Source organism: Camarhynchus parvulus, chromosome 2, assembly GCF_901933205.1.
Source record: "Camarhynchus parvulus chromosome 2, STF_HiC, whole genome shotgun sequence".
Lineage (NCBI taxonomy): Eukaryota > Metazoa > Chordata > Aves > Passeriformes > Thraupidae > Camarhynchus > Camarhynchus parvulus.
Window position 1 is genome coordinate 127,168,494 of NC_044572.1, and position 27,364 is coordinate 127,195,857.

Below are 27,364 nucleotides of genomic sequence, written 5' to 3' on the forward strand. Positions count from 1 at the left end.
TACAACCACTGCCTCAGATGCTTGTCTGAATTCCTGGACTTTACTCTCTGTAGCAACTTGGCTCTCCATAAATGATACCTATTTTATTACACACTGCTGCCTGCTACCATGTGCATATTAATTCCACTCCACTAGGTGGAGTCTTCTGTCTTTCCAGACTGCAACCTAATTTCCAAAAAAACCTATTATCTATCCTCCATGAACCTTGCACATTTACTTTACTATAAGAGCCAGAGTATACCTGTCTTGATAAACATAAAATTAATCAAATACCTTCCAAAATTATTAAAGAAATCATGAGTTATCCCATGAGGATCACAAATCAGCATGTTACAATATGGGATCAGGCAGGAATATGGTTGCTGTACAGTTCTATACAACACAACTGTACTTTCATGGACATTACATTCAAGAAATAATACTGAGTATAAAAACATAGCCCTTAAATAAGTTAACACATGTCCAAAAACTACATATAAACAAACCCAAGTTTCAGAACTTCTATTAAATTCTTTTTATGTATTCTGAAATACTTTTGAGTATCTAGGATGCCCTCCTTTGCCAGGCATCCCAAAATGTGTTACAGAAAACAAGAGGGAACATTATTCACATTTCCATTCACAACCAGTGGAGTTAAATATGGCAACTATTCAATAGGAACAGCAAAACTGTATGCAGCATTTCTGGCAAAGATTAAGAAAACAGAACACTCCCATGAATGTGTTCAGAACATTTAGATAAGAAAATCTGGACATGCAGCTATAATCTTTCTTTTGGGGCGGGGCTCCACCCCAACCCCTGTGCAAAGCACCAGAAAATCCCACGACCAAAGTGAAAAGCTCCTTGGTTTCAGAACTGTTCAGGTAGGCAGTCTCTGCTGTCACACACTGCGCCAGAGCGCTTGCTCGGCAGTATCTGCGAGCAGGGAGCCCCTCGTAGGCACGGAGCAGGAACGCGAGGCTCCCCACGGCTCTCACATCCCCGGGTCAGCCGAGGTAGGGCCTCCTCAGCGCCCCTCCTGCTGTTGGCAGATATCACCAGCTATTTAAGGCTACAGACATTTTGCCCCAATCGGCCATGTTTTCTGTAATATTTACTTCTCGTACATATGTCTATAACTATGTATACATCCCACAGAAGGTGAGGTTTAACAGGGTTAGCTTTGTTGGGGAAAAGAAGGTTTGGAGGAAAGGAAACAACTTTCATGTTGAGAAGATTTGAATCTAGTGACTGTCACGGGATGTAAACACTCTTCTGGGGAGGGAGGCTTTTTGTTATGTTTCAGGAGAGCACAGAGTTTTGGATAAAATCTGTATAAATAATTATCCCTCTGTCATTCAACATAAATTTATGCACATGTGTGCACGCAGTTATGCTGGGGAATACAAACTATAAAGGAGACATGCCACAGACTTCTAGACAACCTACCACAAGCATGGATCTCACACAGAATCCATTCTATATTTAAATTTCAGTTTATTGAATTTTAATTATTTCTGATCTGTAGATCGCTTTGAGGAAAATCCCCCAAGGCCAAAAGTGTACAAATCCAATTGCAAAACCAAACAGAAGCATCAGCAAGGCCTTTTCCCATGCAGATACCTACCAAAAAAATTAGTTCCTGACTACTAGATTAGATTAGAATGCAACAGCTAAAACCCATTCTAATATTAAAACCACATAATTCGCTATGTTGAAATAAAGCAATAAAAGCTCTCATTCTATTCTGCACGTTTACTCATGTTATGTACACAGGGTTCTGTAGATGTAACAGTGAATTATCCCTTCTTCATTTAGATCCTTATTTATAAAATTAACAAACACATATATTTTCCATTAGGTTATTGTTGGGGTTTTTCGTTGGTGGTTTTTTTAAATTAAAAAACAACAGTGTTATGTTCTCCAGAGATGCTTATGACAGAAGAGGTATGCTCTACTAATACTATGCTTTCCAAGTCATAGAACTCACTTGGATTAGCAGCTCCACAACCATGATTATTTTTGTATATATGCATTCAAATATGACTCCATCATTTCATTTACCATGGAAAAAGTTACACCAAAATCCCCATTAACTAAAATATCCTTGATAAGCCTAAACTTAAGATTTGCAGGTATATCAGGAATGAAACAAGCCAAAGAATGTTGTGTCATATACTGAACATCCTTTACATTGCTCAAGGTCCTCAGTAGTAAGTAAAGCTGTATTGCTGCAAAGGGGAAACAGCCACATGTCATTTTAAGATTCAATCATAGTTTATTAATAAAATTATTTTTAAAGTACGAGTTAAATCCTTTTACCAACATAGTGACATTCAGCTATCCAGTGTCATTTTTCCAGTTCAAATAGATATGGTCCTAATTGCATAATGCCATTTTATCTGCTGAAGATAAAAGTGCCGATAAACAAAAATGCACATTAGGCAGGAGATTTTTCAGAATAGATTTTTTTTTCAAATAACCCACTTGCATTAACAAAAGATTGCAATGGCTTCCAAATTATAGGGTGTTATTTTTAGTGGAAGTAGTTCAATATTCATATTGGAGCAGATGTAGCAGTTTAACAAAACAGCTCTTCAAATCCTGCACAAATTGAAAACAGGAAAACTGATTGCATTTTCTCTTATCACTTTCCTTTTCTGAATTGACACTTTTGGCCTTCTGAAAATTTACACATGGCTTTCATCTCAACAGCACCTGCTGATCAAACAGAAACCTAACATTTTCAGGAAAATGGTATAAAGGACTAGTTTTCTTTTTACCATCTTAAAGGGCATCGGCAGTCCACTTGATGGCAACAATTGCTGAGTAGATGGCACACAAAATACATTTTATATTTTCAGTCCACTTACTTTTAAAAATTAGTTAAATCGTAACAGCTCTTCTGTATTTGCTCTTTGTCTGCTTTAAATTAATTTCAGTCTCTATCTCGGCATTACCCTGATGGGTTTCGTTCTACAGTGTGCTAGATTTTAAAGATGATGTGAAAGCCTCTGAAATAATAAACACATTGCATGCTCTGCAGACAGGGGTCTTCTTTATAAAGGCATTTATATGCAATCATATAAACTGATATATACAATTATGCATTCATGTGCACATATTGCACAGACATTTCTTTTTATGGTGCTTATAGCAAGGAAAAATGTGTGTATGTGTATATATATAGATATACATATATGCATGTATGTTTCATTCCACTATAATCTCACTGCATTGAATTCTCTGAGCACTGTCGTTTGAACATGTTGAGGGGAGAGAAATTCAAAGGGCATTTATTTATCTCAAAGTTTTTCTTTGTTTCCTTTGCAGTCTTCAGACTGGGAGAAGGTCTAGCAGATGCTCTAGAACTTGAGCATCAAGACTGGGTTGAGATGCTGCCATTGGTGAACATGGCGAGCATGCAAACAGCACAACCAGAAATTCTTGGGCTCCTGCAAAAGTTAAAGGCATCAAGTCGTGTATATAAAAAATGACACATAAGTACCTTGTTATCCCGTCTGCTTCTGAGCCTGTAAACTCTGAAGTGCAGCAGCAGGTAACAAGGACCATCTTCCTTTGTAGATAATTCTAGGTGTAATTAAAGATACTCCTGAAACCTGCTATGTGTCAGCTTCTTAACGGATAGAGCCCTCACCCCCCTGAAGTACTCTGCTGCCATCCATTACCATTCTGCTTCAATGATAAGGTAACCTGAAGGCAGAGATGACATACAGTAATATATGTGCCACTCCAGACAGTTGGTTCATGAATTTCAGTGTTTCATCATGCTCACTGAGGCAATCGCAAACCTGAAATGTCAATATGTTCAGTCAATGGAAGTAAAATAATGGGGCTCTATTGTCTTACCCTATCGATCTGCTGCTGTCAACAAGAATACATGCCCCCCTGGCTTTAAACAAATTTTAATTAGGCTTTTAGTTACCAGATCATATCTATATATCTATCTGTGCAAACACTTGACAAAGTGAAACGGCAGTATAAATATTTCAAACTTTTAAATATAAAGGTAATTGTTTAATGTTGCTTTAAGATATGACCATTGATAAAGCCGTTTGCTAAAGCAGCGTGCATGCACACACTGAGCGTGCAATTCATTTTAATCTGGAAAAGAACTTCAAAAGCACCACCAGAAGTCCATCCGAAACAACAAAAAAGAAAGAGCAAAGAAGCCACTTTTCCTGAAGCCCGGGGTCATCCTCTGCGGGGATTCTGGAAGTTAGGAGCCTTCACTGAAACCACCCCAGGAGTGAGCGGTGGGTGCCCGGACGTGACAGACCGAGGCTGTCACATCCCCTCGGCCCCGCTGCCACCCCAGGCCGGGGCTCCTTCACCTCGTCCCGCCAGACACCCAGACACGGCACTCTCTGCTCCTCTGGGCTGTGTTTAAAGTGGTGTCCCTTAGTCACCACCTTTTGTTCTGCGGCCACCTCCTCCCTCCCCGCGGCCAGCCCGGGAGGCGAGCCCGTCTCCGCTCCCCTCGGAGCTGCCCGGGGGCGGGGGCAGGCAGCACAACAAAAGGCAGATCCCGTCTCCCCGCCGGCTAATCTCTGCCCGTAAATCCCCCGCCCGCTCCGGGGGGAGATAATAAGTGGTTATATCTTCACTTCTCCCCGCGCCTATCAACTTGTGCAGCGCCGAGGAAGCCGGAGCGGGCCGAGCCGGGCCGGGCCGGGTCGGGCGGTGTGAGGCGGCGACAGGGGTCCCCCCGCCCGCCTCTCCGCCTCTCCCGCCCGCGGGTGGAGATTTTACCTTCCGGCGGCGGGAGGGACGAGGAGGCGCCGGCGCGGCCCGAGCTTTGTGCACTTCACGCGCCTCGCGGCTTATCTGCGGCGCAAGGACGGAGCATCGCGGCTCCGCGCCGGCGCGGGGGGGGCGGCACGGCGGCCTGCATCGGGGCGATTACGGTATCAGCGCGGCCCAGATGGCGGCCGGAGGATGTGCGAGGCAGCGGGGCCGGGAGCGGGGCTGGAGCCGGCCCGGGGTCCCCGGGGAGGCCGCGCGCGGCAAGGAGAGGAGAGGCGCCACCTCCGCGCCGCCCACCGGGGGAGAAGGCGGCGGTGCCCAGGTCTGCGTGTGCCTGCCCTCCGGCCGGCGTCCGGCCCGGCTGCGGCCCTGGAAGTTGCCCAACACCTCTCCGGGATAAGGACCCTGCCAGGAGTGGCGCAGCTCTGGCTCCCCAAGGCTCCTCTGCCGGAGGTCGCCGCCACCCCCACTAGGGCGATCGTCCCTGTGACTGCCTCCAGTCCGGCTCTCCTTTCACAGGCCATACCTATTATTGCAGCCTGGCTCCCCCCTCACAGACCATGCCTATATCCCGCACGGAGCACGGCGGCTGCTGGCCCAATACAGTCACAGAGTGTACCCGCTCCCAGTTTGGCCAAGCCCCTACCTAATCCAGCCTGCTCATTGTCACCGTTGGCATAAGGGCCTGAACACAGCACTGCTGCTACAAAGTGGTGGCATCATTCACCAGAGGATGAGCGATAAGGAGAAGTAGGTCCCTATACTTTACAACTCAGGTACTGTGTAAACTGAGGGGCTGTTTTGTCCGGATTCATCAAAGAGCACAGGGTTAGCACGAGGCATGGAAAGGGGAGACAGCAAAGCAGCCTGGCCTGCCTACCATAAGCACAGCCAGCCAGCAGAATAGCTATGCCAGCACCAGACACTCTGTGTGCTCGGGCTTTAAAATTTCTAAAACGTTTCTCCCTGGGAATCAACGCTTATTTGTTAGGAAACGCATCTCCATTGCACGTCGGCCAAGGAGTAACTGCGAAGGAGGGAGGAGGACAATGACAGCACGCTGAAGTGAGACTGGCATTGTTCAGTGCAAAACTCCTTCCAAAATCACTCGTCCAAGATAGCAGTTTATTCCACAAGAAAAGGAATAAAGGGAATTTGACACATAATACAAAGTGAAAACCAGAACCTAGATGGGGGAAGGGCATGTGTGTGAAAATCATGTCACCGCAATGAATGTCAGATAAAAAAGGGGTCTGTCACAAATCCTCCACTAATCCAATAATGTGAAAACCTCTTGGTATCACTGAGACATAGCATAAGGGGGTTTTTTTTATTATTTTTCATAAACCACTCTATGTGTTTAGCCTTGGAAAGACCTATCATTAAACCAGGATCTTGATTTTTCAGTGAAGGCAAACTGATTTTCACATGTCAAATTTACTATGCATTCCTCAGCCAGTATTTTTACCCTGAAGAAGAGCCACTTCTCCCTCAACTTCCTCCAGTTGTCAGTTGCGTGACAACCATATTTAGAGGTAATCAGACAGGTCATATTACAAAAGTTAGTCAACTTGTTTGAAACCTTAGCTTCTAAACTCAATGGCATGTTCTACGCATTTCTAAAGAAAAGTGACTTATTAATTAATTCAACCTGCAAGGTAATACAGATTTCTTTCTGCATATGTTATTTCAAACTATTACACACAAATGAGAGACTGCTCTTTTTTGGTATTTCTGTTACAGAGCTTTTCCTTGAAATACATACATATCATGCCATGATTTAGGAACTAATTTAGGATCTGCCAGATTTTCCTCTTGCAGAGCCACCATGTGCATCTTATGTCTGTGTTGACCATACTTTTATTGCTCAAATCACAAAATTCTAAAAAAAAAAACTAATCCAGGGTCCTTCGTAATGTAAACAGTTTGCTATGAAAACACATTTAAAAATAAAACAATGTGCATTAATACAATAAATACAATCAGAATACAAATGTGTAACAGAAGTGGCGTTCCATAAGCACAGCTGTCTCAAAGTCCAAGCTGCAGGCTAGAAATCTTAATTTCAACTGACTCTCTTGTAATAATGGGTTACCTTCCTCTAAAGCGGAAAGTCCATCTGCCCCAGGCAGATAAGTTTTGAAGCATTAAAATAGATAAAAATCTAACATTTTCTTTCTTGCATTGAATATGTGAATTCTAGTGTGCTATAATGTGAGAATTCCAACATATGACTATTATGGCATAATATCTCATAGCTCAGCTTGTCATTACCTCACTTGTAATTCTTATGTTAATTATGTTCATAATTACTATAAACAGATGTGGTAGAAATTCATGTGACCTTTTACTTCAGAATGCATTTCTCACTCTTTCCACTTTTTTTTAATAGTGTAGGTTATACCAGAGGAAACTATTTCTGACACACTCCGCATGTATGTGTGTACATATTTAACATGAAACCATTTCTGCCTCATATTTCAGGCAAAGGACCACCTACATGCCAGTACATTGACATGAAAGTGATGATAACTGAAAAGTCTACCCTGAAACATACCCCTAAATAACTGTGCTTACAGTGAACCTTTTTGATTAAGCCTAGCTAGAGACATCACTGAAGCCTAGGACTTAAATGGAGCAGTGCATTTTTATTCAGGACCTTTGTTAATGCAGCAGTATCCTGCTTTACAACTACAAGTACATAACAGCCATACAGCAATTTATTTTACTCACAGACAAACCATCACCGTCTGTACACAAAACACATTTACAATAAAATCACCATGGATTTCATTAAGAGAAAGGCTACTCGAATTTCATTTCTTTGGACCTAATCTATAATTAGTGTGGACAGACAGGTGCAAACCCTTCTCCTCTACAGATGGCTACTGGAAATGGTGCAAAATAGCTCCTTCTGTTTAAACAACACACAGATAACCTGCTCTGCTCTTATCACTTACAATTACCTCCATTATACTGAACTAATGTTTACTTTAATAAAATGTCCACTGTTGTCTAAACGTTATTTGGAAACTTTCATATCAATGGCAGAAAAAAATGCAGATGGAAGTCAATGTCTTGCAGATGAAAATTTGGAGGGGAGGAAATAAAAAAAAGCTTTTAAAGAACAGGATGGAACAGACTTTGATTTTATGTCTGCTGTTCATTTTTCTTTATCCACAAAACCACACAGTCTGCTACTTCCTGATGTATGTGTGTTCCTCTGCTACCATATATTAAACTAATAAAGTTTATAGTACGAATAGGATAACTGCATTTTAAAAGCAGCTCTTTAAAAAGGAACATCTATGTGGAAAACCAAGACCCATTGCCTTAAAAGTTCAGTTTTTAAACCAACTGTTTTAGATCTCTGATGTGAAACATCATGAAGACAATGTAACCTGGAAGCCAATGTTTTAAAGATTTACATTCTCATTACTTATACTAAATACAGTGTCAATGTCAACTTTTTAAATGTTATAGGTTGTTTTAAAGGCTGTATGAAAAAGAGCAGGCTGCTACTAACTACATGGCTCAATGTTTTTTTATGTATTCAGATTAAAACAATTTCTTTTCACATTTCTTTAGCCAAGCTATGAGAAATGGCCCCTTCAGAACACCAAATTCATGTTTTATTTCAGCTATTAAGTCTTCTTGATCTCTGCATGACAACTTAAGTTTCTACAGAACAAAGAACAAGACCTTCTCCTCCACCCCTCAATCTAAAAGTCTGAAGCTCCTGCAATAGCAACATACTGATATCCTTATTCAATTGGCTAAAGATTTAACAGTAATGGACTGTGGCAAGTGGATTTAAAAGTTGAAAATGACAATTGCAAGCCCTTTCTCCCATCACCCCCAATGCAAACACTGCAGATGCCTGTTTCACCCAAAGCGTCTGGCAGTGAGGAGTTTGCAGTCTGCACAGTACCTCAGTGAGGCGAGCTTCACATTCAACGCCTGTCGTCTGAAGTTCATTTCAGAGAAGTGAGAAACAGGATTTGACAGGGAAGAATGTCCTGAACTGACTATCCACTGACCAGCACTCCAGGTGGAGCTATTTTTCTCTCCCATTATTCCAAAAACAATACTCCCAGTATAAAACTCCATGTGCACACAGGCATACATAGTGTTAAGCATACACAGATGAGAGATACTGTGTGATGTTTTACTGGTCCATTATTTAGGCACGAAACAACGTTAAGGTGGTCAAAAATGGTAGAAGGCAGTGTTTTACTTAAAAAGATTTTGGAAACTATTTAAAAGCTCAAAGCCTTTGAAGAAAAACAACTTGTGCAGCAGTTGCCAGGAAGCAGTGACCTAACACTGCTGTCTGCATTCCATTACAAACAGAATGGTTCTTGTCTCCCTGCAGCATGCTCATGGCTCAAGAACCCAGCCGCTCACCCTTCTGCAAGCACAGGGCAGAAAGAAGTCCCGCTATCATCTCTTGTACCCCTCGCCTGGCTCCAGCTTGCCAGAGGCACGAACGGATTCAAGAGTCTGTTGGATTTTTGGTGGAGTTTGGTGTTTTCTTGCATTGATACTCGATTGAGCTTCTCATGACAGCAAAGGAAAATGACTCATTAATTGAAAATAGTAGCAATTTTACTGAAGGTTCAGGTGTGGTGACACTGACCTTAAGAAAGTTATCAATTATCAAACATAGTTATTGCAAGTTCCTGATTGAAAACCTTTACAGCAAATCTGCAGTGAATCTCACACCTAACAAAGCCTTTGCCAGCTTCGTATTTTCACAGACTGTACAGTTATGAATGGGCCATACTCATGTCTTTTCCTATTATCTTCCTATTGAAGGGGAGCCACAGAAACACCTACTGCTAAAACCAGAACGCATAAACAAGATGGAGTAACTTTTTTACCATTCAGCCGAGTTGAAGGAAATTCCCTGATCATATTGAATTTCCTAAGGAAATCAGCCCAGAATAAACTGAATGAGGTTTTCAGACTTCTCATGGAAACGTCAAGCATCAACTTTAACAACCATTAGAAACCAGTTTCAATCCTCTCTGCTATCCAGATTCACTAAGCCGTTAACAGAAAAGCTGAACAGAAAACCTGGACAATAGAGTTCAGCTCTAAAAACATCTTTCACATCTTGCCTCAAACTGCAGTTAACAAAGTTGCTTATTTAAACTTTCCATTGCATCTGTCAGGATGCAGAAACTGAGACGGAAATGTAAGGCTTCGAGGGTGTAGTTAAGTAAATTATACTCACCCTTAGCCCTAACATATTGTGCTTACAAATACAATAATTATGTTTCTAGTTACATGTCAATGGAAGATATTTTCTAAGTCCTTCAAAAAGCATGCAAGCATTACTGTAAGTAGGAAATAAGTCAAAAGAGATCAGTAGACCAAAAATGGGGAGGAAAAAAAAATCCTGCTTTGGTCAGCAACTCGGACCACCATCAGGGGATAAATCAATTTGCAGCAGCTGTGGACAGCCATTTAAGTCTGGGGCCTGAACAGATTAATTAGGCGGAGCGATGTTAAAAGTTAAAGGGGTCAGCGTTACATTAAGCACAGGAGTACTTGCTAGAGCAAGCGCTTGGCTGTACATACCAAGACTCACAAGACATTCTTCTAGATAGCCAGGGCTACGCCAGTAGCCAAGCGTTTGGCACTTGCTGCTTTCCCAGAGAGAGCCGGCAGCTCCCGCAGGCTGATTTAAGAGGCATATATACCCGTTCTCGCCCAGCCCTTGCCGCGCCGTGCTGTGCCCTCGCCGCGCTCAGCATTGCCCGCGCAGGCGGGAGCGCAGCCGTGCACCGCGCACCTTGGGGTCGCACTGGCAAGCGAAGGCAGGCGCTTCCCGCCCGCCTGCGATTGTCAGTGGAAAACTTAGGCAGCTCTTTCGGTCAGGCTTGCTGCCGCGGACTCAGCAGATCGCAGCCCGCTCCCGAGCTGTCTGCGGGGCGGGAGCTGCCGGCTCCCGGGCGTCACGGCCGGGCGGCTGCGAGAGACGGATCCTCTCCGTGCCGTGATTTAGGGCACGGCAGAGGTAGGAGGGGGTAACGAGCAGAGCCCGCTGTGGATCGGAAGATGGAGGGTTGCTCTCCCAAAGAAACCCGAGCGGCTTCGAGGCGTCTGTTCCCCAGAGCGGCGATGCCGGAGAGCCCCCGGCTGCGGTCGGGCAGGGCGGTCCCGCCGCGCCCGGCTCCGGCTGCAGCCTGGGGGGCAGGAGGTGGAGGCTGCTTCGACTCCCCATACCCTCGCCCTCCCTCCTTTAAACTTATCAGTGAACTGAAGGAAGCAACATTTTAGCTCCTGGTTGGAGCAAGAACGATTTAAGAGCTGCGTCCGATTAGTTACTTTCGGTTTCTCTCTAACATCCATAGGAGCAGAGTACAAGAACGACAGCTAGTTCGCTATAAATTAACTCTGAAACGGAGTCACGAGTGCTCCTGCTAGGGTGGCAAAATCCTTCCCTGCACTAAACCAAATTTCTCAACTTTGGCACTAACAAAAGGACTTGAACTCCGCAAAAGTCAAAGGCTTGTCTAAATGGCCGGGAATATGGTTTTCATCCTTCCAATCTCCCTTATCAATGGTCTGTTGCAAATTTATGGAATCGAACCCTTCAGCACAGCCAGAGGGGATGACACAGTTACATTGTATGGCAGTTTTGGAAATGCTATCCCTAACGTTATCCTGTCGTTTTAGGGAACAAGCTATTTGCATGACCGCGGTACAGCTAAAGGAGACGTGCACCGTCTAAAATATTTCTTTCAAAATAGTCCGAAAAGATGTTCTCAGTGCTGCACAAACCTATGATTGCAGTGAAACAACAAGCGAAACAAAACAATCCCTTCAGAAATATTTCAGCCACTCCAACTCACGCTGGCCAGCACTAGAGCCTGGAGAGAGGGGAGGCAGGAAAGAAAAAGGCAAGTCCTAAATCCAGACAGAAATCTGACGCTTTGTTATAATATATGCCTGGGAGGGTTATTTTCTGCCAAAACTGGGTTATTTGGTTTCTGAGCTTTTGAGCAGTATCCGGGGTGCTAGTTTGTAAGCCGGGGACAGAGCATGTAAGGCTGCATGCAGCGCTAACCTGGCCCGGGCACAGCAGCAGCCCCGGTCCGCCTGGGTTAGTTACAGCCACGGGAGCCCCTCAGAGCCCGGGGAGCCCTGCAGGAGAGGAGAAAGGGAAAGAAAAGGGGCTCGGGCTCCCCCCGCCCCGGCGCGCCCTGCCCAGCCCTGCCCGCGCCCGTACTCACACTGCAGAGGACCGGAGATGCCCACCATTCGCCACGGGCTGCGAGCTGCAAATAAAAGTTCCCGTCCTGCTCGGGGGAGAGACGGCAGCCCAGGCTGCTGGAGGGGCGAGGGGGTGGGAAAGGGGAGAGCAGCGCCGCGCGGCTTCCCTTCCCAGTCCAGATGATCCACGTCCACAAAAGTCAAAACGAGCTGAGGAGAAACTCCAGCTGCTCTTCCCCCCCCACCACCCTCTCTCGCTCTTTTTTTTTTTTTTTTTTAAAGGAGGATCAGCTCGAGAGAGACTACTGGTTCCACGGGAAAGGACAAGAACCAAAAACAAAGCAAAGTCTCCAAGTCGAGATAGTTAATGCCCAGGTCCTTCTCCTTGCTGCTGCTGCTGCTGCCGCCGCCGCCTCAGACAAACGTGATGTGGAGCGCAGGGAGCGGCCGCTGTCAGTGGCGGGGTCTCTGCCTGTCCCCGAGCAGCCGACGCATAGCTGAGCCCGCGGCGAGCCCGAGCCGAGCCGGGGGTGCGGTGCCGAGCCGAGCCGAGCCGAGCCCGCCCGCCCGAGGCTGCGCCGCCGCTCCGCTGCGCCCGGCTCCCGCTAGCAGGCAGCGCGCGAGGCAGGCAGCATACTGCCGGCAGCCGGGCCGGCCCCGCTACCCAGGTGCAGGGGGGGAGGGCTTAAAGCAGTGGGAGGTGATAGAGGTAGGAGACATCTGTGTCGTGAAGAGGTTAGTGGGGGTCAAGTATATGTTAACAATAGGCGAGCGTGGTCCCTCTCGGGCAGCCTGCCTACTCTTTCTTTCTTTCGCTCGCTTTTACTGGATGGACATCTAACTTGCTCCCTAATGATGCCTCCCCGGCTTTAAGAGTCCAGACTGCCCTGCAGTAACCCAAGACAAACACTTTCTCTAGCCATCTGGAGAGCTCCTGGCTGCTCTGCCTGTGTCTCATCACTGTGTGAAGAGACAGCAGTGCTAGAAATCAAGCCACTCTCAGATCTACTCTCTAATCCCCTTCTGTTAGCTGATTTCCAGTCAGACTGTTTGCTTTTGCATTAGATAATAGCCTTAGAGAAAACAATTATCATTTTCTTTTTCCCTTTGTTTTTTCCTCTTTCTGAAGTACAGTATCGAGGAAGGCCTCCCTCTCTTATTTTAAAAGAAATTTATATTCTTTCATGGCTTGAAGAACCCAGATGCAATTTCACACTTTCCTGGAAGGGGATTCTGGATTCTTCTGAAAGCAGCGACATGATCACAACTGCAGTGAAAATTAATTACTATCATCTACAATTAATAGAAGCATGCCACCGTTTGACTTTGTGTTTCATTACATAATCATTTCAGTAGGCATCCATATATTTTCCGATTCATCAGTTATTCCCTTCTACGTGTTGCAGAGAATATTATTGTCAGTCACGCAATCTACAGCAAACTGGTATCTCTGCTATCATGTTGTCACTATATAAAGAAGGCGTCTCCACAAAAAAAAAACAAAAACTTACATTTGCTTCAGAGTAAAAAAGTGCATGTTTTTTTTCAGATTACAGATAATGGATTGGAACTGTCAGAAATGCTGGAACATTTAACTTCATTTTTTCCAATGTCAGATGTTAAGTAAAAGAGTGAGCATGGAATAGAACTTCTAATCAAGCTGCCTTCTTTATTCCTGTACATACATGTACACACACGCACGCACACACACATACACTATAGGCCTGATCTTGCAAATTTACAAATACTTAATTTTAAACACATAAATAGACCTATTGAATGCAAAGTAGCATTCTGTGTGTTTATTATAAAGGCATACACATTTCCAAAAGGAGGGAAGAAGCATTTTTAATGTATATTTATCTGCATATTTATAACAGTATTTACCTCTCTTGCTGGCTTTGAAATTTTGGTTGATTTTGAAAATATTTTTTAAATATATTTCATTATCTGGACAAAGGTACCTTTTCTGCAAACATTTCAAGATAAGAGCTTTAATGAACTGGTCAGTATCTTGTAATACATGGTCAAATCTACATTGGAGTAAATGCAGCTTTACAGATCATAAATCAGGACATGTTTTGGTCTACTGTGATTTCAATTTACAAAGATGGTGAGCAGCCACAAATCTGGCATGGATTTCTAATTTAAAAACTATCTGTTTTACAGAGGTCTATTTCAAAGCCAAAATTATGGGAGAATCTTTTTAAAAGTATCTTCAGATATTTAAAAATAATCTAAAGATAGCAAATTTTACAAGCCTTTTGTCTTCAGCAGATTTAGAAACTTCAGTTTGAAAATCTTTGTGGCATGATACTTTCATTCCAATTGTTCTATGTGTAAGGTGAAAAAAAAGAGGTTTGCCAGTGGTCTCAGATCATGTTTTGATGAAGTGTCACAGACTGAACACTGACTCCTAATTCTCAGATTACAGCTTTAAAAAAAACCCTATAGTGCTTCCTCTTTAGTGTGTACATTCACTCCAGAAGATCAATCAACTTTCTAGGCATTACTGTTCAAATTAGTGGAGGAACATCAGCTTAGATTTAGAAACTCTGGAAAATCTAATCTGAACTATTAGCAATTTAATAGCCATGAAGTTTATAGACTTCTGTGGTCTCATTTCCTAATGAGAAAAATACAGAAATCACCTATTAAACTCCCAGCCCTGGCTCATCTTATATGACATTTCCCACTATTCCCAGTAAGGACAAAACCTTCTCAGATAATGGTGTGTACTAGAGGGCATTAAATGCCAACTACTTTATGGTGACTATATTTTTCTTAGACATGCTGGGAGAATTGACATGATTTCTAAATAACAAAAGATTGTAACCATTGAGTCTTATCATTATATTGCAAAGCTGATGATTGAAGCCTGGCTTATTGCAAACTTCTCTTATCCATACCTTTTTCTTTTCTCTATTTATTTCCCGGAGAAAGTAGATGTGGTTTTTGTGTGAAAAAGGAAGAATAAACACGTTCTTCGGAAGATGAATTCATGTTTCAGGAAGGAAAAAAAAAATGCAGCCTCACAGTAGACCTCACAAATACTTGGTAACTTTACACCCTGCAGATTTTTTCTGCAGACTGTAGATGCCATGTCTGATTTGACATATGAAGGATTTACACTGTGTATCACTGTGTGACATTGTGTGAGAGAAAGGCTGGTTAAAGTATAGTTGCACATGGAAGTCAGAAATATCCTGCTAGGCTGTCCAAATCTGACTATATTTTGATTGTACAGAGACTGATCAAATGTTCAGAGCTGAAACATGGCTCAGTCTTTACTGTGAATAATTATACTATGGGCAGTCATCTGCACTGAAATTCTTGGAAGAGAACTTAAATATCAACTCACCTCATTGCTGTTTAAAAATAGAGACAAGTATGTCCCTCTTAATTGTCACTGCCTTGCAGCTCAGAGTGTTACATATTGTCACATGTTCCCATCCAGAGCTCATGCTCCTCAAACACTTTCCCAGTCAAACTGCAGACTTTAGGCCCATCCTTGTTTTTTCAGGGATGTTTCTCTATAAACGTGTCTTCCACTTTCAAAAAGCTTGCTTTTACAATCCATGAAGTGTACAAGGATCTCACTGTTTGCTTCTGCTGAAGCTGGATTAGGCCTTGGCATCCAGATCAGGGCTGTAGGTAGGTACACTTGAGAAGCTCTCATTTGGATGGAGTGACGCAGTAAATATTCATGTAAAACTAAACAGTCAGATAGAATGCTAAGCTGGATCATTGACAGCTTTAACTCACAAACCTTTGCCTTAACCATATCTTTTCAATTTTCCCTCTAATTTGCAAGTATATTTTACGTATTCGTGTGGGCTACACTTCATTTTCCCCTCGGTCTGTTTGCACACATTTTGTAGGCTGTGCACTGCAGAGGATTGCAGGGGGATGGAGTCTGCTGCAGGATTACATCAATGTTGCACACACTTTCTTCAGAAAATAATTTTCAGTTTAGTTGGGAGCTCAGGCTAAATCCTACTTTGACCCCTGCAGAGAAAAGCAGCAAAGACATAAAGAAGTGCTGTGTTGCAGAAATGCTGCCCCCTCTCCGGGGCTTGGCAAGGGCCGGGACAGGTGAGCCACAAGTTGCTGGGTGCGCTTTGCAGCTCCATGTGTGTGGAAAACGCACTCCAGGACTAGCACTTGATAACGTGAGCAGAAAATATGCATTAGCAGGATAGATCCCCACCCTTTAGTATGCAAAGCATGTCCACTAGGTGATGTACATGCTGCAAGAGCTGACATATTACCTGCCTTTCTTTCTGTGCACACTATTGTTTACCCTTTGGTAGCGAGGAAAATGTATTAAGTTCTTTCCAAATTAAAAAAAAAAAACAAAAAACAGGCTATCTGCTTTCAGGAGGTTATAAACTCCATTGATATACATTTTGTCATCTTTTCCTTTTCTAATGAGATAGATTTTAGCTCTGCTTCATGTATATTTATTCAGGATATTCCTTAATTAAATTAGATGCTAAGGATACTTTTCGCGTTCTTGTTTGCCTTTTGGCATCGTCAGGAGTCCTAAAACTGCTTTAATTTTGCAGCATTCTGAAGCACTTTGCTGAAGAATATATGCACAGTGACAGAAAAAGGGGAGCTGGGTTATTTTGGAAAGATCACATAAACAAAAATAATATATTGGCAGTCATTTGTGGGAATGCCAGCTTTGTCACTCATTTTCAGTGAAATATGGCTTCCTATTAAAACCTAGATCTTTTCAAGAAAAAAATTCTGCTGGTTAAATAAAGCACACCAAGCAAAAAGAGAGAAAAATGATTTGAAAAGTTTCTGTTTTGCAGAAGCAAACAGTTTATCTTGTCTAAATCCATTGTCTCTCTTTTAGTTATGCAAATAAATAGGTATTGAATATTCATCAAATTAATATTTAAATGTATTTTAAAAGATAAAATATTTATCTTTAGTGCTGAAATATTTTTCTCTGTGCTGAAACCGAGAGAATAGATAGTGCTGAAATAATATAGTCTTAGTACTTCTATAACAAACACAAAAACACCAAAATGGAAATAACAAATTTGTTTTTCATCAATGTCAAAGTGCAGGAAACATTTTGCTGTTGGGGTTCCTGGAAGCAATAAGTGCTGTATTAACTGCCACGCAGCACACACACACACTCGCACATGGGATCCCTCGCCTAACAAGGGGAAACCGTTGCCCTAACACACACACATCCAGTTCCTTAACTTCCCACCTGCCGGGCAGCCACCTGCAATAAACAAGAATGATCTAATATCAGACAGTAATAAAATCAGCAGCCATGAAGCTGTTTACCTAAACAGCACTCGAAGTCCCCCAAAAGTTGAGCTGCTGGCTGAGGGACCCTTTCCTCCAAGGGAAGGGAGACCTCATTTAGGACAACCTCTGAAGGCCAGGACGATCCCTTTTTAAATATACCTACTGTTTAACTAGAGACAGCGACCATCTGTAATGTACATAATGGTGCACAGCTACTATGAGGTAATGGATCCAAGGTGCATGATCTGTTCCAGGTTTCCTTTTGTGTATACATAGTCCCTCAGTGCTACATCTCCTAAAAAGTACAGTGACATTTTGTATATGGAAGGCTAACAACATAACTCTCTTATCTTTTTCACTGACATGTTGACAGTACATTATTCCACTTACATACATACTTAAATTGAGAATAAAACTGCATTTCCCTGCCAGCTGTAACTAACCAATATACCAATTGTGCTCCTGTATTGAAAATCTGTCTCGTTCAGATTTCATAAAGAGAGGTGATGTCCTCTCTTGGTATATCAGATCTCCATGTCTCCAGCTGTAAATAAAAACAAACTGGTCTAAGCTGGGAACTCTATTAATATCATGACCTCAGTATGATGTAACTGAAACCGCATTTTCCACATCCCCCTAACCACTGTTTATATTTGCATCAAACTCAGTTAAACAAAGGTAGGATTTAAAACTGCTGTCTTGAAAAAAGAAAGGAAAATTCTCCTCTTGAGGACGACTTTTATTGTAGTGATTGCTTTAAAATCCATGTGTCTCCATAACCTGAGATACTCCTCACAGAAGTCCAGAAATACTCTACAAGCCACCTGGATATGTTGGTATTCTAGTTCCCTTTACATTGTGTTTACATTGTATTGTGTCTGTACTCATATGTTTTAACTGTTCATATGTGAATCAAAAGCTTGCTCAAATATAGTTCTTCCATGGCTATGTTAGAATTCACAAGACAACAGTTAAAAAATCAAGTACTAAGGAGGATGTAGTTCACCACTTAAGCTGCAAAACACATCTGAACATAAAGTAGATATTTTATTTTTAAAAGAAAGCCTAACAATCAAGTATCATAGTGAACAAAGATGGTATTTCAATGTTTCAAACTGCTGTGAAAAATACTCAGCTAGATAATTGAGTCTGATATTACTGCATTTGTTGGACTCTATTTAAAGCCCGGTTTATTTTTAGAAAGAAACTGACGATATCTGGTTGTCTCAGGAATTGTTATTTGCAGATCAATAGCAACTTAAAATGTTGTCTCATATGCACATCATTACAGGGAAGATGCTTTGATATATCAGTCACTTATTATTTCTCCTTTCAGAGAAATTGGAAAAGTAGAAGTAATGAAAAAGTTATGTCTTACAGAAGAAGGAAGTATTTTTCCCCTTTCACTGGCAAAAGCCTTCTTTTTGAAAACTTTTAAAGATGCAAGTTAACAGGACATAGGAAGTAAATAAACCATAATACAGAAATATCCAGAAAGAACAAAGCACAGTATGAGACACGCTATTTATAGAAAAAAGAGGAAATAAACATAACACTTTTAACACTACACAGTGCAATGTGCAAAATTACATTTTAAAGGGAAAGTAGCAATGAGAATGTCTAAGAAAATCCACAACTTGTATAGTCAAATAGCTAAAATTACATTTTAAAGGGAAAGTAGCAATGAGAATGTCTAAGAAAATCCACAACTTGTATAGTTAAAGAGCTAAATTCAGCCACCTTAAGTTGAATTCTGGTGTATGCTCCATCAGTTTGCTGGAACTTCCCTTGAAATTAGGTGCTGCTGCATGTGTCAAAACCTCGTGTGACGTGCCATAATAATTTATGGCCCGTCTGCAGAAACAACCTGATTCTGTCTCACTGAAATAACTGACATGTTTGGCCACTGATATCTTAGGAAAGGAGCTGAACTAGAACACTTACAAACCTTGTTACTAAAAATGCTGTTCTTTTCAAGTAATGGGTTTTTTTAGCTCAAATTTATTTTTTTCTTACAAAATTACTTTCCTTTTAACCATGGGCAAAAAACCAAAAATAAGCGTATTGTATTTGATAGTTGTGTCCTACATAACAGAAACCAGGTAAGTCAAATTTAGAAGGCATCTTGAAAAATTTCAAAACTAGAAACTAGAAACTGTCTGCAATACATAAACATTTTAAAATATTGAAAGGAGTACTTTCCCTGGTTTGACTTGTGTTTTTTTCTCTGCCAGCAGTGAAACAGGTTATAAACTGTGTCTCTAAATCATCCAAGAAACCCAAGAAACTGTGACTTCAGAGCTGCTTTCACCACCTACAAGATGTGGTGCTGAAAAAGGTCCAGCTTACAGCTGCCCCAGCCACTTTCCAAGCATCTGAACAAGAAAATAAGCTTTTTGAGAAGTCTCATGTCAGAAGTAAGCATTTCTGATTAAATATCTTCATTTCTGATATCACTATGGTGTCTGTGATTTTGGGGAAGGGTTTGGCTCACTGTGAGAATGTGAATAAGTATTTCCCTCTTCTCACAGTGAGTAATTATTCAAACTTTACTAAATAAAGGCCTATTTCTCTTTGTAACATTTTTTGCCAGGAAGTTTTCCAGTTTTGTTTGTTTCTCTTCTCGTGTAGTTTTGAGGAAGCAGTGTACATCTCCCCAAGCACCTCCTTTACTTTCTCAATCCATAAACAATCTTCTAGTGAAGTTTGCTACATGACAGCAAATTGCAGTTCCTGATGAATTGTAGGCTTCAGTGATTTCAACATGAAGCCAGTTTCTTTCTTTTTTGTGACTTCTCTGAAATTGATTCCTTCAGATTTCCCGTTTCAAAGCTAGAGATTTCTGCTTATTCAGTTTAGCATTCTTCAACAAAATTATTTCCTTAGTGGTATGACTGTCTCTTGATCAGGATTTCAGAGGTCAGTAACAGGCAGTGAAAAAAACAGGAAGTCTAAAATACTTGCCCATTCAGATATATCAGAACAAGGTTTCCTAATGAGCTTGCATAAACTTTGGGATTTGTTCCAATCATTAAAGAAGAAATTTTGAGGATTCTTAGAGTTAACATCTGTTCATCTGAAGATCTTTAAGCAGAGCCATATAAAATGGCAGGTTTTCATCAGGTTGGTTGTTGTATATTGGGGGTTATTCCACATCACGAAAGCTATTGAATTAGGCCTCACAGGCTTTGTATATCTCACAGAGTGTCTAGCTCACACACATATATATACACACACACACACATACATACATATATAAATATATGTGTATGATATATATGATCATATATATGTATATAAACTTTTCAGTGTTTTACTTCTGTGTGGAATGAGTGAGAAGCAGGATAGCCACACATCTTAAAATTTAAAAAAAATTAAAAAAAAAAAAAAAAGAAAGAAAAGAAAAAGAAGAAACCTCAAGCAACCAACCAGACATTTTTCTACTTCAGATGCTGCTTTTGCTATTCTTTCCTAAAGTCTCCCATTAAATGCTGCATATGAGATTTCTCTGTTTTTTTTTTTTTTTCCATAGGTATCATGAAACTTCTGATTTTATCCCCAAGGTTTTGGAACTAGTTACTTAGAACTCTTGTACCTATATACTGCTCTTCAACTGAGTAAATATCAGGGTCGCTCATGTTTCTTTTGTAATAGCTTCACTTCTAAAGGGCAAACAACAATTCTTACAGAAGAGATACAGGAAACCTGAAGAGTTGTTAATTATGAGCAAGTAGTCTTAGACTTTGTCTGTCTCTGCCTGCTGAAGCCATGGATGGTCACTGATAAATGCCTGAGCCAGCAGGGTTAGATCACTGAAACCTGTGTAGCAATAGTGCAAAAGCCACATGTGATTAGTTTAACTCATCTGGTTTCTGCAGTGATGCCAGTGCATCAAAAGGACACCAACTTACACTTTGGCTTTGGTGGCCACTTCTACTGACAAGAGTGATCTCCATAAGTTTCTGGATGAGCTTAATGTGAACACATTTTACAGTAGGGGAATTTGTCTGTATTTCAAATGTGTGAATGATCTCTACAGTCTAAAGAGCACCCTATTAATAAAATGGGAACCATGGGGCTGTCATTAGACATTATCAAGACCAAGAACATGCTATATCATTCTTTTTGTGCCCATATGGTTGCCCAATATTCTCTTTCTATTGGATTGTGCTTGGTTTTGGCATCTGAAAGCTATCTGGAACAATAAGCTACAGGTTTCCAATCATGTCCGTGTAATTGGAGTAGCACCATACCAAGACCATAGCTGCTGGCATCTGCTGAAACAGCTGTAGACTGAGAAATATCATAAAATGCCAGAACTGGGAATGTAGTCAATAGAGCCTTTAAACTCTCAAAAGCACACTCCTGTTCTTTATCCTGTTTATTTTCAGTGTCTGTTCTAAGCAGTTAATAAAAAAGATTGGCCTTTTAAATGAGAGTTTAAGTATGAATTTGCTTCAAATTTTATCATGTTGATGAACCACACCAGTTCTGATATATTTTTATATGGCGGTATTTCAAATATAGTCTTGATTTTTTTTCTACCTCCATTTTACTTCATGTCTGTCACATATCCTGACTGCCATAGCCTGTATTTCCAGCTGGTTTAGTCCAGCAGCTTACATGACCTTCACAACTTGTGTTTACTTTAATGTTGCAATGTTTCTCAAACTCCTGATAGCTATTACTATAAATATATACTCCCTTTAGGGCTCATAAGAAGTCCTTTGGAATAACTCTGATATATCTGTGATGGCAGTCTGATGATCAAAGCAGTGTTTCTGAATGATGTCACTGTTTCAGCACTATCATTATGAAGTAGACCTTGCCTGAGTTTCTACCTGCATCTTATAAGATTTTTGGCATATGGTTGATTGTGAATCAGATCTTCCTGCTGACAAGAAAAGAATAATAAAAGATATTTTAAGTCTACTTGTATGGTATTTTCACCACAACTGATGTCAAAAAAGAAAGAGTTCAGGTCTAAGCTCTAATCTGTAGCTCATCCTAAAACGATTTCTTTTAAAATGTGGAAAATACAACCTTACGCAATACTTGGCATGAGATAAGCATACACTGCTTCAATTGGGTTAAACAACTTTCTCCTGAATTTGACAGATTTCACCAAAGTGGCATTCTATCCTCTGTTCACTGTGCAAAACCTCTTCGAAAGATTTACCTATAGTGGCATTATTAGACATCATCATCAGAATAGGATCTTTGCCAGGATAACTGAAGCAGGTGTTGATTCAGTATGTGGTATGTCTCCATCCAACTGGGCTTTTGACCACCACTGTGGGGTTCTTCAGTTTAGCCTTAGATATTTAGACTTATATAGAAAGAAAAATCAAACAAAAAAGCTAAGAGAGAGGATTTAATTTTCATTGTTCTTAATGAAGACATAAGGAATACTTTCCATGTTGCTTCCACATTTCTCCTGGGCTAGGCTGTAAATAGTTTCAAATTGCTCGTACCGCAGACCTGTCTCACCTTTTTGCTGCTTAAAGCCAAAGAGTCCAACTGAAACTCTCAAGACCAGCCTGATCCCTCGTCACCAAAGCAAAGTGGAAACTACAGTCACTGTCCTCAGGGAAGTCAGGACAAGGAAACCAAAACTGGGCTTGGCAGCACTGGCTTCTTTATATTTCGTCTGCTTAGCTGTCCTCAGTTACTTCATACTGGTGACTGAGTTTTCTAATCCACAGTAAAGGTAAGGACAACTTAAAATAAGGAGGTACCTGAGAGCGTTCAATCCTTCTGGACATTTGCAGGTGAGAGCTGTCATCTTCCTTCATCTGTGTGGATACACAGTCACCTTGGGATCTCTGGTTGTGTGTTTGTATGTGCTGGTTCTTCCCATTTCCTTGATGAGGGGTGATCAAGCCTTCCTTCCTTCCTTCCTTCCTTCCTTCCTTCCTTCCTTCCTTCCTTCCTTCCTTCCTTCCTTCCTTCCTTCCTTCCTTCCTTCCTTCCTTCCTTCCTTCCTTCCTTCCTTCCTTCCTTCCTTCCTTCCTTCCTTCCTTCCTTCCTTCCTTCCTTCCTTCCTTCCTTCCTTCCTTCCTTCCTTCCTTCCTTCCTTCTTTCCTTCCTTCCTTCCCCCCATCCCTCTCTTTCTCTCTTACAGTTCCTTCTCCTTCATTCTTCCATACCTTATTCTTGCCAGTGCCATTTTCAAAGTTATTCTTGCTGTGCCACTTATCCTACATTTTTTAAAATTTACCTTAGCTTTTAACTGTAAGATTTCTGTGAATCGTATTTGTCAGGTCTTTACAATTCTACATATCAGGCACTCTCTGATGTGTTCATTCTTGTTGGTATCAAAGCTGCAAGGCTCTCTGTATTCATTTTGAATCTATCTAAAGACTTAAATCACATCAGAGTGTGCTTATCAGACATGTTAAGGGCAACATCTTAGCATCACCTTCCTTTAAAAAGACAAATGATTTATAAATAATTTCCGCTTGACTTCACATTGGATAAATTGATGTGCTAACATGTACATCACCACTCTTCATGTTAAAGTGTACGTCATCACTCCTTGCAATAATTTTTCTGTACTTTTAATTTCACACATGCCATTTGATTACATTCACATTTGGAAATCCAAAGAGCATTGCATTTTGTTAAATAATAAATTTCTGATATGATGTTATAAAACAGCACAAAAAGGAGAGAGTGTCACTCTGTTCCACAAGTGTACCTTCTAGATGCCAGTGGCTATGATGGGAACAATGTTCAGTGTGCCATGATGGTATTTCTTTAAAAATCTATCACGTGGTTTACATCTCTTCCTATAATCATATTCATACTTCTGGCCTTGTGAATTAGGAAATTAAACTTACTTCATTGTATTTGCAAGTGCTTCTCCATATTACCAAGCACTTATATTTCCCATGAGAATCAGTGTAACAGAGAATACAAGATTTGGGAAAAGATAAAAAGTATCTCTTGTCAGTCATCAAAATCATAGTTATATTTTAATCAGAAATATGAAATCTGTTCCACTTTATATGCCAACATATTGGTTAGAGACTGTACTTGATTCTCAGTGTCAGGGTCATAGGGATTTCAGAACAAACCTATGTGCCAAAAACCTTAATTTCCTATATCAGCCGTGAATTCTCAGGAGTGACCCCACTGCTCTCATAGAAATGTTCTTCCAAAGCACACTCTAGTGTGAATCCACTCAGAGCAGGTGGGGCTTTTCAGCTCTGCAGTCCACAGTCAGATGGGATGGAGCCCAGTGCCATTGCTACCACTGCTGTTTGGGGAGTCCTGGTCCTTGACAGGATTTACAACTTTATAGAGGCTCAAAAAGACCTCATTGCCACCTTTGCTCTGCCCTGGTGCAGCCCCTACTCTTGGCTTTGTGGGTCCTCACTCCACAAGTTTTGATAAGGCCAAAATGGTGCCCTCAGTTCATCCAACAGTAATCTTGGTTCCCTGCTGAGAGCCAAACTTCAGCCCCTCAGCAAAGCCAACTTGTCATAGCCAGATCTACACCCACCCATGGCACTCATCATGCAGCAGCACCTGCAGTCACACAGAAATAGGGTGCTGATAGCAACATAGGATCAATTGTGCATGTTGAAATATGACCCAATTATTTAAAAAAAAAATCTTCATAGAAAGCAACAGTAAATGCACGTACAAAAATACAAGGAACAATGTCCACAGTGGGTCTTCTGGTTCTTCCCAGTAGAGGGAGTTGGGAGTTCCCTTCATTTCCCTTCATCGTTTCCTCTATTCATGTTGTGTAAGTACGGAACTTAAAATTACAACAAGAGAGAAGAAAAACTCTGTTGCCTCTTTTATTTCTGTACATATTTGCTTCCTACACAGGGTGGGTCATTCTTCCAGACTAACTCAATGTCTTTCTTGGAAAACTGGTTTCACTATTTGGATATCATTATGCAACACCATAGGATGGTTATCTGTAGCAAAAATACCACAAATCATTTCAAAGGTTTCTCACACTATCAAATATACTATTTTTAAGTCGCGTGCTTTTTTCAACCACTCAGCAGAATTGGCAAGCATAGTTTCTTTAAAAAGGAATCAAGAATAGATCTGGTTTTGTGGCAACTGTAGTTCTTAGTAAGAAAGAGAATGAGGGGAAATTATTCACATGCTTTCAGGTGAGAACAAAGTGTTTATGAAGGTACCATGTCATAAAGTGCATGATCACAGTATTTAACACTACAATTATTTTCTCAGATTCTCTAGTGATTATCATAGTTCTCTGCTCTTACCTAGTGATTTTCACGAGTGTTCTTCATATTAGATAGAAAGATCCAAGTGAGAAGACAGCAGCACAGTGTGAACAAGAGCTACAGCACCCAGAAGGTGACTGGCATGAGATCAGCCTCAGACCTCAGTGCAGCACTCTCAGCCCCAGGCAGCATAGCTGGCCTCCCACCCCATCCCCACCCAACAAATGCAGTCTAATGATAGCTCCCAAGGAAGAATCACGGAGGAGGAATCCAGTTCTTCTCTCAGTGACAGACTTGAATAGTCACAAGCTACCAGCTCTTCTTCCCAATGAAAGAAGATCTCAGCAAAATTGCATACCTTCTGTAACTCCCAGTAATCAAAACCTGCTCTGCACATGTGTGCAAGTTCATCATTGTAAGGAAAGGGCATCAACACAGACCATAAACCCAAAGGGATCACTGACTGCTAGGTGAAAGCAGATTTTCCTTCAGATTGATCCTGTCCTACTGTAAAATTATCAACATTGGGAAACCCCTCCAAACCTCTTCATGAGCTTAGGAACTGCAGCATCACAGAAATTGAAATAGTCTCATGCACTAGGCAGAATTGGTTTTTTTCCAGGGTATTAATCAGTCAGCCTTAAAGAATTTTTAAATGAACCTCTTATTAATTTGGATTGTGGTAAATTTTAGAGTAATGCTAATTGCTTGATATTAAAAGCCAAGAAAAGTACAGTGGTTCACATTGCTAGGTTTGGTTCTTTTCCCCCAAGAAAAAATACTATGACATCTTCTATTTTTATCAACTTCCTCTTGAAGTTTTTATTAACCTAGAACACCCACCGCAAAGGTGCATCATAAAGTGCTCCATAGCTGTTAGTATAAAAGCATGTTGAATGTGGTCTGACACAAATACTGAAGCTTGTTACCATTAGAAGCCCCAGCTCCTTTGGCTCATAAAGAGAAAGAGCAGTATTCCTTAAAAGGGTATTATCCCAACCTGTACTAGGCTCCATTATATACATAAAATATGGCAGCACAGCCTCCTACTATTTTTATTTTCCCCCTGGTATTTTGTTCTCAGCAGCACTACACAAGCACAGAAGGATAGTCTGGTCCTTACATGCAAAATGGTAAGTACCTTTCTACTTTCCCAGATTAGCTTCTCCTGCTACATTTGATGAGATTTAAGTTTGTCTCAGACTATTGGTTGCCTGCCCTTAATTTCACCTGCTTAATTTTTTTGGCCCGTTAAACAGTTAGTATAGTACAAAGACGAACACAAAAAAAAGTTTGCCAAACCACATTCCATACAAGTCCTACACGTTGCTCTGGTCAGGGTCTGGCAGGCTCAGAAAACAGGCAGAGATTACCAATAAGGGATTTTTTGGCTGCTTTAGCACATGCCTGCTCTGATAGTGGTGTGATAGTGCTTTTCTCTTCTGACATTCTCCAAGCAAGTCCAAGCCAGTCTAACCTTGCCAGTCAGTGCATAACCTGACACCTATTTTTGTGGCACCAAATTTTGTATCACTTTCAGTTTGGGTTTCTCTGGATTTTTCCTCTTGATTGCCACTGGCTTCTTGATAATGCATCTCTTTCCTTGATGCATTTTCTTCCCTGCAGTTTCATTTCATGGCACTGTTTTGAAACAGATGCTCTGGCTACTTGCACAGTCAGTCCTGCCAGCTTCATGATTCTTCCTTGCTGTTTTTGACTGTAACCCTCAATTTACTAAGGCCTAATTGTAAGAGATAATGGAGAAAAAGACCAAGTAGGCAAAACATAAAATATAATTTAAGACTTTCAAGCTTACATTTTCTGCAGTATATTTGATTTTGCAGTAATAAGAATTTCTGGTTCCATGCTTTTTATTCTGGATGTAATGAAAACATGTTCTTTAT

At 41.2% G+C, this 27,364-nt stretch overlaps 1 protein-coding gene across 3 annotated transcripts in view; it reads right to left on the bottom strand.

Moving 5' to 3' along the window:
* Positions 1-12,636, bottom strand: part of RUNX1T1 (RUNX1 partner transcriptional co-repressor 1) — a 115,305-nt gene extending 102,669 nt beyond the window's left edge. Inside the window, exon 1 of one of the 3 annotated variants that reach the window (XM_030969534.1) lies at positions 11,991-12,636. Coding sequence is in view for 1 of the 3 variants with exons in the window: in XM_030969543.1 (XP_030825403.1) it covers positions 11,991-12,018 (28 nt within the window). In the remaining 2 variants the exon portion in view is untranslated. The other 2 variants (XM_030969543.1, XM_030969555.1) reach the window with 2 other exon arrangements.
* Positions 12,637-27,364: the final 14,728 nt, after the last annotated feature.